This window comes from Petromyzon marinus, chromosome 45, assembly GCF_048934315.1.
Source record: "Petromyzon marinus isolate PM22_M1 ecotype Great Lakes invasive population chromosome 45, UKy_Petmar_22M1.pri1.0, whole genome shotgun sequence".
NCBI lineage: Eukaryota > Metazoa > Chordata > Hyperoartia > Petromyzontiformes > Petromyzontidae > Petromyzon > Petromyzon marinus.
The window spans coordinates 165724-182636 of record NC_133711.1 but is presented as its reverse complement, the minus strand read 5'-3'; the positions used below and the strand labels follow the sequence as shown (position 1 = coordinate 182636).

Here is a 16913-nt window from a genome sequence, read left to right as displayed (position 1 = left end):
GGGCGTGCTGTTCATCACCCCCGTGTTGGTGTGAGGGGCCTGCTGTTCACTTCCATGCTGGTGAGAGAGGCCTACTGTTCATCACACCCGTGTTGGTGAGAGGGGCCTGCTGTTCACCACTCCCATGCTGGTGAGAGGGGCCTACTGTTCAACACACCAGTGCTGGTGAGGGAGTCCTGCTGTTCAGCACACCCGTGCTGGTGCGAAGATGGCGCTGATGATGGTAGCCTCAGCCGGTCGGTGCGCCCTGTTTTGTCTTGTTTTGTCTGTCAATTCAGTGTTTTGCCAAGATTTTCGGAGTTCTCTAACAAGAGACGAACTTTTAAATATCAGGGAAACAACTCCTGTGGATTTAATTCCTACTTTTCTGCTTCCAGCGGCAGAATTAGTAGGCATTCTAGTCAATGCCGCGCTAGGCTTTGCTCAAGCAACGAAACGCCGCCCAAGGGGTAAACGGTCGGGGGCTCTAGTACGGCTACGCAGACGCGGGATCCGAACAGTGCTTCCGAGCTTTTTCCTCTCCAACGTACGTTCACTGTACAACAAAATGGATGAACTTCAGCTACTGATGGTAAAAAACAAAGACTTTCTTTCAGCTTCTGCATTGTGCTTCACGGAAACATGGCTGTGTGATTTGATTCCGGACACTTCGCTACAACTAGCAGGATTCCATCTTGTAAGATCGGATCGTGACATAGCACTCTCCGGCAAGACGAAAGGCGGTGGTATTTGTTTTTACATTAACAGTGGCTGGTGTGTAGATGTCACAGTGATTCTGCAACATTGTTCTCCACTCCTTGAATCAATTTTTATAACCTGTAAACCGTTTTACTCGCCTCGCGAGTTCGCGTCGCTCATTTTGGTCGGAGTTTATTTGCCGCCTTGTCCTCAGGTTAAAGAGGCCCAACGCATGCTCGCCGATCAGATTCTGAGTGTGGAGCGAGCAAATCCAGATTCGTTGGTTATCGTACTTGGCGACTTTAACAAAGGTAATCTCAGCCACGAACTCCCCAAATACATACAATTCATTAAATGCCCAACCAGAGAAGGGAACACTCTGGATCACTGTTACACTACAGTCAATAGAGCCTACCACGCCGTCCCCCGAGCAGCACTAGGACACTCTGACCATGCCATGGTCCACCTGATTCCTGCATACAGGCAGAAACTAAAACTCTGTAAACCTGCTGTGAGGACATCTAAACAGTGGACCAGTGAGGCTGTGGAAGATTTGCGGGCGTGCTTAGACTGTACTGACTGGGATATGTTCACGACTGCTACCAATAGTCTAGATGAACTCACAGAGGCTGTGACGTCCTACATCAGCTTCTGTGAGGACTGCTGTATCCCAACACGTACCAGGGTGAACTTTAACAACAATAAGCCCTGGTTCTCAGCAAAGCTCAGAAGGTTGAGGTTGGAGAAGGAGGAAGCGTTTAGGAGTGGAGATAGAGACAGATTCAAGGAGTCGAAGAACAGGTTTAGCAAAGCAGTGAGAGAGGCTAAACGACTGTACTCAGAGAGACTAAAACACCAGTTCTCTACAAACGACGCTGCTTCTGTCTGGAGAGGGCTCAGGCAGATCACCAACTACAAACCCAGAGCCCCCCACACCACTAACGACTCCCGCCTAGCCAACGACCTGAACGAGTTCTACTGTAGATTTGAAAGACAATTGGACTGTCCTGAACCACCCCTTCCAACCCAAGAGGCCCCATCCCCCACCAATACTACAGAGACGACTATCTCCTTTCAGGAGGGAGAAGTTAATAGACTTTTCAAGAGGCAGAATCCACGCAAAGCAGCCGGGCCGGACTCTGTCTCTCCAGCCACCCTCAGGCACTGCGCTGACCAGCTGTCTCCGGTGTTCACCAACATCTTTAACACCTCCCTGGAGACATGCCATGTACCAGCCTGTCTCAAGTCCTCCACCATCATCCCTGTGCCCAAAAAGCTAAGGCCAACAGGACTAAATGATTACAGACCGGTCGCCCTTACATCTGTGGTAATGAAGTCTTTTGAGCGCCTGGTCCTGGCACACCTCAAAGCCATCACAGACCCTCTCCTGGACCCCCTTCAGTTTGCCTACAGAGCCAACAGGTCTGTGGACGATGCAGTTAACATGGCCCTCCACTTCACCCTACAGCATCTGGACGCCCCAGCATCCTACGCCAGGATCCTGTTTGTGGACTTCAGCTCTGCCTTCAACACCATCATCCCTGCCCTGCTTCAGGACAAGCTCTTCCAGCTGAACGTGCCATACACCACCTGTAAATGGATCACAGACTTCCTGTCTGACAGGAAGCAGTGCGTTAAGCTGGGAACACAAGTCTCTGGCTCCAGGTCCATCAGCACCGGAACTCCTCAGGGCTGCGTCCTTTCCCCTCTGCTCTTCTCCCTGTATACCAACAGCTGCACCTCCAATCATCTGTCCGTCAAACTATTGAAGTTTGCGGATGACACCACCCTCATTGGGCTGATCTCTGGTGGGGATGAGTCTGACTATAGGTGGGAAGCTGACAATCTGGTGACCTGGTGTAGCCAGAACAACTTAGAGCTAAATGCTCTAAAGACAGTTGAGATGGTTGTGGACTTCAGGAAGAATACAGCACCACTCACCCCCATCACCCTGTTAGACTCCCCAGTAAAAATTGTAGAGTCCTTCCGCTTCCTGGGCACTATTCTCTCCCGGGACCTCAAGTGGGAATTGAACATCAGCTCCCTCACCAAGAAAGCTCAACAGAGGATGTACTTTCTACGGCAGCTGAAGAAATTCAACCTGCCAAAGACAATGATGGTGCAATTCTATACAGCGATCATTGAATCCATCCTCACCTCCTCCATAACCGTCTGGTACGCTGCTGCCACTGCCAAGGACAAGAGCAGACTGCAGCGTATCATCCACACTGCTGAGAAGGTAATTGCCTGCAATCTACCGACCCTCGAGGACCTGCACACGACAAGGTCTATGAGGCGAGCGAGGAAGATTATGGCCGATTTCTCCCACCCTGGACACTCTCTGTTTCAGCTACTCCCCTCCGGCAGAAGGCTTCGGTCCATCAGGACCAAAACCTCACGCCATAAAAACAGTTTCTTCCCATCTGCTGCTGGCCTGTTAAACAAGGCCAAGGGCTAACACTGTTTTTAACATTTGATCTACATAACGACACGTTGCTGATATTAACTATGTTTCCCTATTTGTATTTTTAAATTATATCTTAAAGCTATTTTATATTCGATATTTATTTAATTTTATATACTTCAGCCCCTTAGTGTTAGACTTTTAACCCTTATTATAGTAAGACTTGTTTAAAACTTATTTAAGATTTTAGATTCCTATATGTTGAATGTATGCACCATCCTGCCAAAGTAAATTCCGTGTCGGTGTGAACTTACATGGCGAATAAAACCCTTTCTGATTCTGATTCTGATCTGTTTCAAATTTCTACATGAAAACATTCGCTACCACTGGTGATAAGGGAAAACCCATAGGGGTACCTTCATTTTGTTTGTAGAATCAAGACTGTAGAGTTAGTAGTTACTACTATAGTAAGCGTATACTACAATAGTCGATAGTTAATTCTAGATTTGATGCAGCTATCTTGCTGTGACTGTTCCACCTGAAGACGGAAGCTTGTGTTGCCTCCGAAACGTCGTAAATTTAATTTAGTTGTTTTCTTTTATTTTAAATTTATTTTACCTACGTGACTTTACCGAAAAAACCAAAGAGTATAGTCGATAGTTACTACAATAGAGTCGGTAGATACGACTATAGAGTCGGTAGATAGTACCGTTGAGTCAGTAGATACTACTATAGAGTCAGTATATAATAGTATAGTCAGTAGATACCACTATAGTCAGTATATAATGCTGCAGAGTCGGTAGATACGACAATAGAGTCAGTAGATACTGCTATAGTGTCAGCAGATACTGCTATAGTCTGCAGATACTACCATGTCAGTAGTTACTGCTATAGAGTTAGTAGTTACTACTATAGTGGGTGGATACTACTATAGAGTCAATAGATACGACTATAGATTCAGTAGTTACAACTAGTCAGTAGATACTACTATACAGTCAGTAGTTACTGCTACACTCAGTAGATACTACTAGAGTCAATAGATACTACTGTAGAGCCAGATACTACTATATAGTCACTAGATACTACTCTATTGCATGTAGGGTATTTAGGGACATATGCATACGCGGGAATAAAATATTTTTTGAGGAGGCGGGGGTGGGGGAGGTCGACAAAATTTGGAAACCTTTTAGATCAACTATTTACCTCCAACTTTCTATAACTTTTTGAACTTCTGCAAGTCTCTTATTTTTTTGACGGACAAACGGACAGACAAATGGCACGCCGGGCTTTCACAATAGCTTAGAATTTGTGCATTATATGTTATGTTTTGAAGATAATTTTTAAAATATATTTTTCCCCCGGGCAACGCCGGGTACTTCCCGCTAGTAGTAAAAAAAACTAAAAATAACGTAACATTAAAAAAAATGCAGTTTTATTTTCACTTGCGTTGAGTCCCAATGCTGGCTTGTTTGTCGAAAGGGGCGCAATGAGTCCCCACAATTGCAAACACACACGGGGGCACTCGCGCGCATGCGCGCACACACACACAACAACAATCCCGTGTAGCCTTCACAGGCTGTTGTGCCAAGTGCTGTTCACGAGCAGCGCCTATGAAGGCCGGCACGGCACAGGAGGAGGTGGGTGGCCAGCACCACGCCCGAACGCCTTTGTCTCAGTGGCGATGTTTACATACCGCACCAGGTACTCATTTGAGGCCGAGTCGAACTAGGGGGAGGCCCAGGACCCAATCAGATAATCGTCACTGGTGTTGGCCGTGATCGGGAATCGAACTCGGGCCATGGGGTTGGTAGCACAGCACACAAACCATTTTACTGGCGCGACTCGCAAACACAGGAGTATCAACCACCATCACCACTAAGTCGCGGTGACGTCACCACGGTGCTTTTGCCAGGCTATGTGCACTTTAAGACCACGTGAAGTATCGAACGCTCGCTGGCAGAAGGTCATGGAGACCCAGGTGCCATGGGTTGACTGAGTTGACTGGCACCACCTGCATCCCCTACTGTACCAACTTTGTCTTTTAGCCACCTGGTGCTCTAGGGCACGGGCGTGCACGGATACACGGGCGCGCACGCTCACTTTCACACACGTGCGCACACACACGCACAAACACTCACTATCTTCTTTGGTTCTTTCGGTAAAGTCACGTAGAATGAGAATAAAATAATAAATTGATAAAATAAAATAACACAATAATATTCTCACGACGTTTCGGCCACAACACAAGCGGCCTTCATCAGGTGAAGGGACGAGACTGACAGTCTCGTCCCTTCATCAGTCTCGTCCCTTCACCTGATGAAGGCCGCTTGTGTTGTGGCCGAAACGTCGTGAGAATATTATTGTGTTATTTTATTTTATCAATTTATTATTTTATTCTCATTCTACGTGACTTTACCGAAAGAACCAAAGAAGATGAATCATTGCAGTCACGAAAGCTTTAAATCGAAACACTCACTACCCACGAAAGGCTAACTAACGCCTTTCATCTTGCGGGGAATTGCTCTGCTGAACAAAAGAGTTTGGTGGTTCAGTTTGCAAGTGTGAGTTCATGTTTGAAGTGAAAAAAATGTCATAAAAGCTGGTTTGTAAATTAACCTTGTGGTGGGACCCCAAATAAACGGAAGTAAAAACGTAATTAATTATTTTTGGCGACTCCGTCCAACCGCGCACATAAACGTCGCGACCGACCTGCTGCAGATCATTCTGTTGTCATGTCAGGACGAATGCGCAGAAGAAACAAAACTTGGATTAGCATATCGTGTAGAGCTCGTCGAGATGAATAGATTGCCGTATCGTTCACCTTCAACAGACATAAAATGACGTTGCAACGCAGTTTATGCGAGAGCTGGGGGCTTATGGGACCCAGGGGTCCCGCCATAAGGTTCATATGTGGATGTTCATAAATCGAGGACTGCCTGTATATGCAATTGTGTTGTAAAACAGAAGCAACAAACATAAGAGGTTTTTTGGGTGAGATCGCGTGAATATATGGGTCGTTAAAACCCGTCACCACCTGACACAGCCAACTAGTAAGGGTTGTCACATAAACAGAACATGCCAATTCGTCGCTAGTACAGCACACCGGTGTGTTGGAGAGCCAAGCCACATTTACAATCCGAGTACGACGTGTTACCAGTAATTACAACTAGCTTCATCAGAAGACAGACAGATTTCAGAAGTCTTACTGTTTCGTTTCTTATATAGAGGCGTCGATTTGGTGACCACACTTCTGTGCTCTTGCACAAAGTGGGGGGTGTGGGGGATTAATGAGCCAACATACATTATGCATGCACATTATGCGAGCCCTTTGATCTTGTCTGTCCTGTCCATTGTGTGAATTAAAAGAGCCATACCAACAGTAATCCCGATTGAAGTATTGTGCCCTTTATAGGCATGCATTTAAAAATGTATTATTTTATGGTTCGCTTCCATGCCACACTAACGCAGTAGCTATCCGAACGGTTAAAATTATATTTATTTATTTCAATTTCGATAGACTCTCTAATTAATATTGGCCGTTAGTAGCTAGTTTTGCACAAAACTTCAGTATATCAAAATCAATTGAGTGTCCTTGTTGGCACGCGTGTTCTGCTACTGCTGACAGTTGTATTTGGGAGTATTTAATATTTCTCTGACTGAAGCTAGTTGTAATTATTGGCGAAACGTCGTACTCATAATGTAAATGTTGTGGCTTGGCTCTCCAACATACCGGTGTGCTGTACTAGTGGCAAATTGGCATGTTCTGTTTACATGACAACCCTTACTAGTTGGCTGTGTCGGGTGGTGGTAGGTTTTAACGACACATTTAGATATTTACACAATCTAACCCAAAAAAACTCTATTATGGATATTGGTCACGAAAGCCTCAGTGTTAAACAGAAGCAACAAAGTTGAGGTGTTTGAATAGGGAAGTTGTGCAACATTTGAAAAAAAATTGTGCATAAAAGTTACACGCTAATTGTGTAGCATAACAAAGTTGCCACGATTGGGATGAAGAGTTACGCCAATTGCTGTGCGCGTGAACCAAATTGTTTCCACAGCTCCAGCCCTCGTGACAACACTATGGTCTGGATTTTTCTTGATTACCGATCCTGTTAGTCACATGCAAACGAGCCCACTGCAAACTGCATGCACCTAATGTTTGGTAATCACAGAAAGCTGTACTGGGGGTCCCCCAATGACTAGTGTTGGTAAAAAATAGAACTAAATAATCATGCCGATGTAAGTTCCACTATTCTGTGCCTCCGCACCACCCCACGAAAACTCACAGGTCATCCTTGAAGCTCAACGCAAACTTGTGTTGAGAGAGGTCACCCAGGGGGTGGGTGGGGTCACAAAAGACTCCAGAAGTCGAGCCTACAGCCAACGGCTCCTCCAAGTACGACTCGTACACGTCCGACGTTCTGCACAACACAGCAAACCACGCTCGTCACGAACTTATGCGATGCCGAGTAAATGTAGCCGAGGCCCAGAAATTGTTCACAGCAATGGAACTATGTTATGTGTGAACGGGGATTCAAATAACGTTACAGGATTTACAGGAAAATAAAATTACACATTTAAAAAATAGCATAAACTCTCAGCATGTCACATAAAAGGGTGGTGTGGTCAACATCACCTGCACTTCACTACCGTTTGTCACCAGGTTGAATGTTTAGCATGCTAAGAAAAGCACCACCAATCACACACACTCCCAATAAACACATACACTCTCTGAGGACATACTCTAAAAGACAAACACTCGGATAAACACACATAAAACACTCGGCGAGAGTTACACTCAGTTGCATGCTTGGCTCTTTTACTTCACTTTACCTGCCCAAGCTGTTGTCATTTTCCCAAAAAATGTCAGGGAGCTTGTGGTGAATATTGGAAAACCGCAGATGTTGCTCCCACCCGTCAACTGACATACATGGTCACACAGTGGATCAGATTTTATAACAGCCAAATGCCAACGTTACAGTTAAGGTAAGTGGTGCAGTACTATAATGATACTGTGGAATGCAATGGAGATAAGACTCCTGGAATACTTCTCTATAGGTGGAGCAATAATGCAGCTGCAAGTGTACTGCTCTATGAACCAGCAACATGAATTTCATTTCTAGCCATGGCTAACATCACCGGTGAGCGATATAACCGGTCCTGGGCCTCTTTCTTCATCCACCTGCACTGACCAACATGGTTACGTATGGTCAAACAACCCAATTGAACGATATGGCAGAGTTTTAAATTTTGATTTAAAGCTTTCGTGACTGCAGTAATTCATATTCTTAGTTTTTTCGGTAAAGTCACGTTGAAGAGAAACAACAAAATAATAAAATATATATAAAACAATAAAAAAATTCTCACGACGTTTCGACCATAACTCAAACGGTCATCTTCACACCATAACTCAAACGGTCATCTTCACACCTGAAGATGACCGTTTGAGTTATGGTCGAAACGTCGTGAGAATTTTTTTATTGTTTTATATATATTTTATTATTTTGTTGTTTCTCTTCAACGTGACTTTACCGAAAAAACTAAGAATATGATATGGCAGAGGTCGGACTTCATCCAGCAGTGGACCAACAATTCTGCCTCCACACATTACTGCCATCATCTCCAATACACATGTAGCGATTCATCAATTAAAATCACGCTTGTGTTCAGGATGCATAAAATTGTGAGTGTGCAAGAATTAATTATTTTAAATTAATGTTCTGCTTTCAATAATTTTCACAATGAAAGAGACAGTGAGGATGGCACAGGTGAGATAGAAAGGACATCTGAGACAGCACAGACAGAAAACTCAAGACAAACAAAACCAATGAGATCAAGTGAACCATGGAGACAAGAGTGAGCAAAGAGGCTGGGCACCGCACCTGTCGTCGGAGTCTTCTTTCCGTGCGGCTGTGGAAATGGCTACGGGGGGGCCCAGGCTGTCTGGGGCTGACTCCGACAGGAAGCTGGGGAATGTCTCATCCGAGAGATTACCAACGCTGCCCCCGGCGTTACCTCCAGACGCCATCGCTCGTGGCGCCGCGGAACGACAGCTATGAGAAGAGTCCCCCTGCTGCTGTTGGAAGGGTTTGAGAGGAAACGGTGAAAACACCCTCGCTTGACTCACACACAGGGCGTGCCAGTGTACGCCTGTCAACCGGGGGCATGAGGAGTCACACTTTGGAAGTCAGGGGTGCCCTCCTCGCAAACTGTTCCAGGTGGTTGTTGCTTCGTTTACACATCGGATCTGGGAAGTTTGCCGATCACTTTCATCACAGATAACAGGAGTTCTAATATGCAGTCATTAAACCAACACAACTACCGACTCATTGCAGATCCTAGTGTTCACACCCTACTGTGTAATTAAAGGTTATATCATCAGCATAATCAGCATTTATGTCACCTTATTTAATTTTGTCCAAGGTTTGGTGGGATTGTGTGAACTTCATCTAAATATGTTATGGGTGTTTGGATAACCACAACACCCACAGTGGCTGCAAACATGTCTGTTACCGGGCAATCAGGCGACAGGGGTTGCTGGATCGTATGATTATCGTGTATCGGTGACTGTCACCTGCAAGACAAAACGGTTGCTAAATAGGAGGCAACAAGGTAGACTGATGACCTTTTTGTAGCAGCATCAGCGTTATCTTCTCATCGGGATGGTTTTTTTCCAAGCATTCCAGAAATAATTGGTCAAACATCCAAAAGCAGAACTCTCCTGAGAATAAGTATTCTGACTGTGAAGCTTTCCTAGGTAAAACGTTAATTGGGTTGTGACTGTCATACTATTCACCATTGGAATGGTTACAGATGATGAGACCAAGACCTTGAGATGGATCTCGAAACAAGTTGAGCTGTATTTAGAACCGCTCCAAGCTCCTGACCTCTTCTAGGACCCATCCATGTTCATCATATCCTTGTCTGACTGGATTGTTCGGTGTTGGCACAGTGGTCAACTCAATTAGGTTACTAAATTGAAATCCTAGGCAGTGATTGAATCCTTCTGGGCAAATAAAAACATTTACACTTTGGAAATTCCAACACTGGCGCAGGGCCAGCAATGCGTGTTTGAGCAGGGAGAGACCTTGAACATCACGTGACTATTGCATTATTAATAAAAACCAAAACAGTACTGTATTCTAATTCTGGACACATTTGACAGTGAATACCTCTAAGCGCAGTACTAACTCAGGTATTTCTCTGTCACAGCACAACTGCCTCGGGTGAAAACAAGTGTCACTAAAACATCTCCTTATGAGGCAGCTCAAGCAGTCTGCATGCCATGTGTTATAAGAGAGACTATGTTTGGTGTTACTTGGCATCATTATAGAGGGGTGTCTTTGTGTACATAACTTCAGCCTACTCTCAAGTTCACTCAAGGCTGCAATTCGTAATTGCAATTCCAAGTTCCCGCTTACATTACAGTCCATACTATGTAAAATGTGCACGGAGACACTCTAACTTAACTTTTGACCACAATTGGATGTTAACAGTGATGTCTTTAAATTTTCATTTAAATCTTTCGTGACTGCAGTAATTCATAATCTTAGTTCTTTCGGTAAAGTCACGTTGAAAGGAAACAATAAAATAATAAAATATATATAAAACAATAAAAATTCTCACGACGTTTCGACCATAACACAAACGGTCGTCATCACTTTTTTTTATTGTTTTATATATTGTTTCATATATATTTTATTATTTTATTGTTTCCCTTCAACGTGACTTTACCGAAAGAACTAAGATTATTATAGTGATGTCTTTATCGACTGAAATCAACTATGATAACGTGGAATTTCCACCAATGGCTCAGAGCTGTAAATAAAAAAACATTGAAATATTGAATAACTGATAACTAATACAATGCTGTTAATATACTGCCTGGTATTGTGTGTAACGATGTATATTGTAAAGGGCATTCTATGCATGACATGGGTGTGGGCATGGTGTTATGGGTGTGGGCATGGTTTTATGTGGTGGCCAGATTTAGAAGCCGACCCAACATATTTAACTGTGAGACCATCCCTTCCTCCCTCTCGTAATGTTAACTAAACCCATTAGATCCAATGTCTAGACTCTAGAGGGATATAATAATTTACAGCCCTTTGTCAATCCGCTGCTGTATTGTTCGTGGGGGTCGTTTAACCATACTTCATCATGCTAGTCAGCGAAGAGATGGAGGGAAGGCCATGACCAGTTCTGATATCACTTGATAATTAGGTCAGTCAGGGCCAAGAGTGAACCCAAGGTAGCCGGTTCGTAGCACTGTGCACTCACCACTGTGCCACCGCTGCTGACGGAGGACATTAACAATGGAGTACACATTTCGAGAAGAAAATCGCGAATTGGACAATACAAAAAATAACAGGCTTTTGAGAAATACAATTTTTTAAATTAAATTAGCGGTCGGTTGAAACGTGATTAATTTCCTCTAAGTCAGTGGTTCTCAACCGGGTGTTCGCGGACCCCTGGGGGTACGTGGCAACGTCCCAGGGGGTACATGAATTGATTTATGTGTGAAATTGTCATACGTGAGAGTCACTGGTGAATAATCACGAATAAATCTGCCATCATAAAATAACTACGATAAAATGCAAATCCATATGGTAACCTAGAACGAACGACATAACAGACCTTTGTAAACTCATTGATCGTAAACAATGTGGGTTACAAGAGTATCCAGCGAGCGCAAACACATGACGTTCATTGATTTTTGTATTCGCTTGCAGTTACTGGAGAGTTAGGATATCTCACAAAATGGACAATTTGTTAAAATGTTTACGTCCATTATTCATACATTTATTTATCAGAACCATGTTGAGTCAGGCAAGGGAGTATTCGGTTGAAACAAAACTCAACAAGGAGTACAGTAGCCAAACAATGTTGAGAACCACTGCTCTGATAGGAAACTACCATTACTATCCTATTTAATGTTATTCATTGAGAAAGCTCACCGAAGCAGCAACTTTATGATGAATTGTACATGAATTGCGACAGTGTTTACTGCATCGAGCCTTGATGTCCTCCTCACGCTGGTGTTATTGCAGTCTTCTACCACTTGTGCTACCAAAGCGGTGCTTCGCATGATATTGTTCAATTCAGACGCTCTTTGAATGAAGTCGCGTTCTCTTACCTTGTACCATTATATCATTACGACAAAATGCGAAGCTGATTTTGAATTTCCTGCACATGAGTTTACAATGTACGCTTATGAGCTTTGTTTTTAACCTTACTTTGAATATCCTTCTTGGCAAAAGCAACATTAATATTATAGCAATCACAGCACTATGCTTAGAATGTTAAAGTATAAACTGCAGTTATATCTACATTTCGCTACTGTTAATGTTATGGATACAAGGCTACGGTGTTAAAATGTGCTACTGTAATTCCTGGAATATTTACATTACTATGAACTTCACTATTAACACTTATTTAAAGTACTGCACTCTTACGACACACCGTGGAGTGGCGTGCTCATCCGCACGCACCTGCACAACGTTCGTTACACGTTAACCGGTAGTGTGCACCAATTATTTACTACCGTTCACGTTGTGTCCATGCTGCCGGGACTGTCTTGCTCGTGCTCTTGACCCTTGCACACTATACTGTGCATGTATTTGAGATTGTATGATCGTACATTGTACAATTGGTATATTTTAAAATGTCTGAATGTGATATTTCGTGTTTGCCTCGTCTGTGTTATTTGGCACTTTTGTAAACGATATGTTCCATCTCAGTGAATTATCCTGGCAAAATATTTTTGTAAAATAAAAATCCTTCGGGAGCACTCGGCCATTGGTGGAGATTCCACATGCCTAACGCGGGAGTAACAATTCACAAGACAAACCACTGTTGCTACTACTGATGTTATCAGTCGTAGAAACATTAGTGTATGCTATCAGTATCATCACAATATAATGTATAATTCAACACATTTTACCAATCCATTGCTCGTGCAGGCTTCTCCTCGCATTGTCGGACCATACTTCACCTTATTTTAGAATAGTTTAGTATTTTTTCTACCTACGCGACTTTACCGAAAGAACCAGAGTATCTATTTTTATTCTTAGTTCTTTCGGTAAGAACTAAGAATATGAATTACTGCAGTCACGAAAGCTTTTAATCAAAAGTATTGATTTTAATGTTTGAACAATTCCCCTCAACGTGACCCTCCCCAACACAACCTCTCACCCGGAGCCCCGACTTTGTGAAAGGTCAAAGTTGTTTCCCAAGTAAACGCGAGTGTGAGAAGACACTCATCTCCTGCTCGCAGCCCTGAGCCAGTGATGTCCATTCCACATTCCCATGACGAGTCACAACAACGCGCTATTGGGCTCGTTAGTTTACAATGGCGCGTATGAACACCGCCACACGTATACCTACTGCATGGATGAATGTAAAGATGCACAAACAACATCGAGGTGAGCGGATATCTGCATCGAGAGTGAAGCCGAATAAACTTCAGCGGCCAGGCCTAACTAGTCTGGTGCGGCGGGAGGTTGCCCCACACAAACTCACGCAACCCGATCACGGCAGCTGAGGTGAAAAGAAACACCGCAAGATTACCTTGCTGCAGGCGTCCCGCTTTGTTCAAGCCCTTCCGCTCCCTAATATACTTAACCGAGGTGAAGTTTCGATATAACAAAACACAAATTCTTTAAAACCAAACGGGGCTCCCACTCGCCCGCGACCGCCACAATCTTCAAACGGAGCCGTACGAGAGCGCGCCTCCTATTGGCTGCCTTGCGGGCCTGCCCCTCCTCCTCGTCAGATTGCCCAATGGGAGGCGCCTTACACGGAGAGACGCGCCACTCCATTGGCTGCTGGCTGCGGAGGGGATCGTTAATAGCGCGCGAATCGGAATCGTTATTTCTTCTGCACGAGGAGGAATCCGATGAGCTGTGAAGCTCTTTGTCACATACGTCCAGTAGAGTCGGGTCAGAACGTTATAAGCGATGCAAAAACTACGATAGAATAATGTGCTTTTAAACTGCAGGAGGAATCCGATTAACTATAAAGCTCTTTTTCACATGTCCAAATCGGAAACACACTCCTGGGGATATACAGTATGTGCTGTGCCGTAATGTTGAACTTCTTTCGCACCGTACGTAGCCAACTGCGATAATCTGAGGTGCGGGGAAAGGGCAAAACAACTAAACACAAAAAGCAGTTCTAAAGAAATGTTTGTCAATCTCGATGATTTAAAAATGCAGCGTAGCTCCCAGCGGCTTCCTCATATCGGAAGGAAGAGCGTTCCAGACGGCCACAAGCAGCAGCGCATCTGAAAGCGCCACGCGATGCAGTGACCGTCTTTGTTCGATGGGCAAGGCACAGGCTGCGAGGTCTGAGAGGCCTGTTAGGGCCAATTGAATGATCTCGAGTTGAATCGTGTAAATTAGGTTCGAGGTTTGCGAGGAGGCGACTCATTCAATTCAATTTGTTGGATGGCAGCGATATGTTCTGGAGCTAAATGCCTATGTTTGCTTGCCAATGACGACCTACCCATAGTCAACCATGACCTCAACAATGTACCGCACCTCCGACTCAAATCCCATCCCCAGCTGGGATCGCTGCTGCCGTCACCATCCTAGAATCTCACCCAGATCCGGAGCAACGCTGCTGCTGCTGGCGAACAGTGGAACAACGCGGCCGCCCAGAATAAACACCTCATTCGAGACCCGACATCGCACCTGATCGCTTTGACATTCCTCGAAGACATTGATTGATTTGTCAATGAACCGCATCAGAACATCAACGGGCCGATGTTCACATCTACTTCATAAATGTAACACTTAAAGACAAGCCACAGCCGTGCAATTGTGGCCATGCATCCCAAACTATGGGCCATACCGTAAACCACTGCACGCGAGTCTGTGCTTCAACTACGGAATAGCAAAATACACGCACTGGCTGCTGAAGCCCGCTCGTGGCGAGCAGACCTCGACATTGGGATCGATCCAGTTCCTGACCATGTTGTTGCTGTCATGCCCAAAAACATCTGATCATTTCGGTGCCACGCTGATAGATTAAAACCTTGCTCTCTGGCGCCAACGAGCAGGGCGGAACCTTTCTTCGCCCAGAACCCAGTCCGTGCACGGTTTCCGGCCGGATCAGGCTCGTGTTGCACAACAACCAGGAGGGATGGCGGCGCCCAGGCTGCTGTGCACGCTGGGGTCGCGTGTCCCACTGCTCTCGCTCTCCTCCTCCCGCTCGTCCTCCCTCTCCTGCTCCTTCTTCTCCTCTCTCTCCCTCGCTGGCCCCTGCTGCCCTGCGGCTGCTCGGCGCCCGCTCCTCTCGCCCGCCACGTGGCTCGGGTAAGAGACCCGCTCGCGCCCGGACACCTCGCGACGCCTCACTCCTGAGCTTAAGCCAGTGGTGGAAATTCCACATTCCTGTGTCTGGGGAGAAGTCTATCCACACGACAGTCACTGTATATTTTCCTACAACGTGGTACTCGGATATGAACGATACATTCCAGATGTCCACGTGGACATGTAAACTCAGCCTCACTCGGCAAAGTTGTGAAGGTCCTTTGATCCGGATTCCGCTAAACGTCCTTTATGATCGATGTACGCGTGGGAATAATGCTATAGCCGCGCAAACGCTACACGCCGTCGCCTTTAATCAGCATATTTATTTATCCTGGAGAAATCCGATGATGAAGCTATTTTAATCCTGGGAGGCGCTTGCTACATGGAGATGCCACCACCGTGAGGTCCCGCGTCACCAGGGGTGGAGGGAACCTGTTTCCCGCGGTCGCATCCGACCCGAGACTTGGTGTTGGTATACAGTAGTACTGTATACTCGCGGGCCTGACAGGCGGACATGATTCATGTGTTTTGTAGAAAAGTAGTTTTCACTTAAATTCGCCAGCGACCCCACAATCCTGACCGACCGAGGGAGATCTGGTCCTCCTTGAATCAGATCCGGACACTCCATGGAAGATGTCTGGGACACTTTATAAATGGAAAATTAACGAGAGTCCAGTTTGTGACTGAGGTGGTGCGACATCTCAGACCATATCGTGAACGACTGCCCAACCGGTTCAGTCAACGGCGATCTGAAACGAATCCACGCGGCTACTCCTGAAGCAGTTAAATGGATATCAAATCTCGACATCAATTTGTAATCTGTTGCAAACCCTAAAAATTCCATACGACAGAAGAAGACAAGTTCAACTTTTTGACACCACTTTGGCATCCAGTCATTCAACCCGTGAATGACAGTTCATTTATGTCAGAGCCCTTATTGAACCAGATGTGTTGGTAACCTGATGTTCTGTTTGTTCACAGTGCAGGGAGGCGCCATAGTGCAATGGGGAGCGGTAGTGCAGCGGTTAGCGCGCCACGCTACAAACCCGGCGACCAGAGTTCGATTCCCGCTCACGGATACCACCAGTAACTATTATTTGAAACGGTCCTGGGCCTCTCCTCGGTCGACTCAGCCTCAAATGAGTAGCTGGAGCGGTGTGTAAACATCGCCACTAGGGACGCAAAGGCGGCCATGCCTAGTGCTGGCCACCCACCCCCTCGTGTGTCGTTCCGGCCTTCATAGGTGCTACTCGCTCACAGCACTGACCCAACAGTCTGGGACACTCTGTCTATAGGAAATCCACCTTCTTTGGTTCTTTCGGTAAAGTCACGTAGAATGAGAATATAATAATAATCACCTGATGAAGGCCGCTTGTGTTGTGGCCGAAACGTCGTGAGAATATTATTGTGTTATTTTATTTTATCAATTTATTATTTTATTCTCATTCTACGTGACTTTACCGAAAGAACCAAAGAAGAGGAAATCCACCCACACAGATTCCTATCTGAAACCT

At 45.2% G+C, this 16913-nt stretch overlaps 2 protein-coding genes across 5 annotated transcripts in view; one reads left to right on the top strand and one right to left on the bottom strand.

The window, feature by feature from the left end:
- The window catches only part of CEP192 (centrosomal protein 192), a 126049-nt gene extending 111004 nt beyond the window's left edge, over positions 1 to 15045 (bottom strand). The window contains exons 1-4 of one of the 4 annotated variants that reach the window (XM_076074020.1): positions 13655 to 15045; positions 9599 to 9659; positions 8968 to 9161; positions 7372 to 7506 (exon numbers count right to left, since the gene is read on the bottom strand). In XM_076074020.1, the coding sequence (XP_075930135.1) occupies positions 7372 to 7506; positions 8968 to 9113 (281 nt within the window). In that variant the 5' untranslated portion in view covers positions 9114 to 9161; positions 9599 to 9659; positions 13655 to 15045. The other 3 variants (XM_032971203.2, XM_032971205.2, XM_076074019.1) reach the window with 3 other exon arrangements.
- Positions 15046 to 15064: 19 nt separating this feature from the next.
- The window catches only part of MRPL3 (mitochondrial ribosomal protein L3), a 37491-nt gene continuing 35642 nt past the window's right edge, over positions 15065 to 16913 (top strand). The window contains exon 1 of the mRNA XM_032971208.2: positions 15065 to 15402. Coding sequence (XP_032827099.1) covers positions 15230 to 15402 — 173 coding nt within the window. The 5' untranslated portion in view covers positions 15065 to 15229. The remainder of the gene's footprint in view (positions 15403 to 16913) is intronic.